At 39.0% G+C, this 2567-nt stretch overlaps 1 protein-coding gene across 1 annotated transcript; it reads left to right on the top strand.

Annotated features, from left to right (window-relative positions):
• Positions 1-289: 289 nt before the first annotated feature.
• LOC144450069 (E3 ubiquitin-protein ligase TRIM71-like) lies at positions 290-2338 on the top strand. Its single transcript, XM_078140636.1, has one exon. It carries the CDS (start codon positions 290-292, stop codon positions 2336-2338), a length of 2049 nt encoding a protein of 682 aa, XP_077996762.1.
• Positions 2339-2567: the final 229 nt, after the last annotated feature.

The following is a 2567-nucleotide window of genomic DNA, read 5'->3' as shown; positions in this document are numbered from 1 at the left end:
ACCATCACTCCAAAATGTTTGAACAATGGCATTTGTGACCGTGACATTGATAAGTTGTAATATTACCATATCAGACATATAGTGATTCATTCACGCACGCACGCACACAAGCATGCATGCATATTCTAGGCTAAATTTAAATACGTCACTGATCAACTTTAACCCCATGGAGTGACCTAAATTGACTGACCAACCGTTCAATGCATTCATTGTTCATCTGTATGCCGCACGTCTCACATTTACTTCCTGTTAATAACGTTGTTATAAACACATCGTCTAAATATCCAACATGGCTGACTCTGCGTCAAAGTTTCTGGACGAAATCAACGAGAATTTTCTACTCTGTGCTATTTGTACTGAGCCGTATAGAAATGCTAAACTTCTGCCGTGTCTACACAGTTTTTGTCAGCCTTGTCTTGATCAGTTATTCAGGAGAAGTAGCAGATCCACGATCAAATGCCCCCTGTGTTTACGTGAGCACACAGTACCTCCTGGTGGAGTGACCGATTTTTCGACGTTTTTCTTCATGAACCAACTGGTGGACCGTTTCAACAATCGCGAACAAGTATTGAGTGACGGACAGAGTCAAACTTCAAGTAGAACCTCGCCTGGTGTTGACAAGTGCGGAGCATGTGATGGTGAATGTCCTAAAAATCACTGCATAGACTGTGATGTGCAACTCTGTGACACCTGTACACGGGGGCACAAACGATTGCGATCGACGAAATCTCATACTCTAATGTCGCTTGAAGAGTACCAGGCTGAGAAGTCTAAAAATCCAGCTTCAGTACAGCCACCAATCTACTGCAGTCGTCACCCAGATGTCCCGTTGAAATTTTACTGTGACAGCTGTGAAGTTCCAATCTGTTCTGAGTGTACAGTGGTCGAGCATTCCAAATCTAAACACAAGGTCAGATCTATGTCAGACGCCGCTGATGACTACATGAGATACTTAGCAAAGATGTTGGAGAAGATGAGGATGAAAGAAGATGAAGCTACTGCCAGTGAGATTGCTGTACAACAGATGTCTGAGTCACTGGATGAGTGTTTCGAGAGTGAAGAGAAAAAAATAAAGGACTTGGTGGAGAAAATAACACGCACAATAGAAAATAGTGGAAGGAAATTGTTGACAGAGTTGAAGGGTGAATATGACAATAGAAAGATAACTCTACAGGCACAATCCAAAGAACTGAATAATGTCAAAAATGATCTGACCAATGCCAGAGAGTTGACAGAGAACTTGATGCAGTATGGGAACGCTGCACAACTGATGACAGCTCGACGAGGAATGCTGTTCCAAATGCATGAACTGATGGCGATCAAAACTACATGCACTCAAACCGAGGCTGATTCCATAGAATTCAAACCAAATGATGATGTTATCTACTTGAAGAGTCTGGGTGTTGTCAAAGTGACGACACAAGCCAAAGTTCATGACTCGTTACAAGTACTTTCAATACGACGGCATGCTGACGATTCACGATCACAGACCAGAGTTACTTCAATGAAAGGATTGGTGTGGCTGTTTGGAGAGAAAGGTAAACGAGTTGGACAGTTTGGAGACTACTTACATGGTGTATCAATGACCACTAAAGGTGGTGTGTTAGTATCTGACCCTGATAATCATAGATTACAAACATTCACATTACAAGGTAAACAACCAAGAGGAATTCAGTTTTCTGGTTTCAGTAAACCTGTTAAACCTCAATTCACAGCAGTTACCAAGGAAGGTCATATCTTTGTAACTGATGGTGATAATAAGCAGGTGTTTGAATGTAATGAGAATGGTAAATTGATTAGATTCTTTGATAAAGCAAATCTAAAAAATCCCCTAGGTATTGCAGTTAATTCTAATAATGGTAGGGTTTATGTTGTAGATAATGGATCACACTGTGTACACATTTATAGGATAAATGGGAAATACATCAAATTATTTGCCAGTCAGGGTAGTGGATCGGGTCGGCTACTTCATCCCTGGTGTGTTTGTATAGATTACAACACAGGTAATGTCATTGTATCAGACGCAGGGAATAATCAGCTTAACGTATATACAGAGAATGGTAATTATTTGTTTACATTTGGTAATGATCCAAACAAAGAAGGTCAATGTAAATGTCCATTTGGTGTAGCAACAGATAAAGCCGGTAATGTGTATGTGTGTAACCATTATGGTAATAATGTAATGAAATATGACCCTCATGGCAATATCATGAGCCGTGTTGATAGCGACCAAGATAACTTGGAAAGCCCTGTAGGTATTTGTTTGACAGATGATAAACCTTATAAAATTGTGGTGTCTGAGAATTATACTGGTCATATCAAAGTATTTGCACAGTAAATATTCACAACAAACTAAACTATACAGCTGACCATGACATTCAAACCTCAATGACTATTATCCATCATTGTACACAAGAAACCAGAGACAGTGGTGACATAAACCTAAATACAAAATACTCACTACTTTATTATGTGTTACATGTGTTAATTATTTATATCATATACAATAATAAAGAAACTACTTTGAACAGTGTAATTTGGAAGATTTTGAAATAGTTTAATCTAAA

The sequence above is a fragment of the Glandiceps talaboti genome, chromosome 19, assembly GCF_964340395.1.
Source record: "Glandiceps talaboti chromosome 19, keGlaTala1.1, whole genome shotgun sequence".
Taxonomy (NCBI): domain Eukaryota; kingdom Metazoa; phylum Hemichordata; class Enteropneusta; family Spengelidae; genus Glandiceps; species Glandiceps talaboti.
Note: the sequence above shows the minus strand (reverse complement) of the source record. Positions and strands in the feature narration are given on the sequence as shown.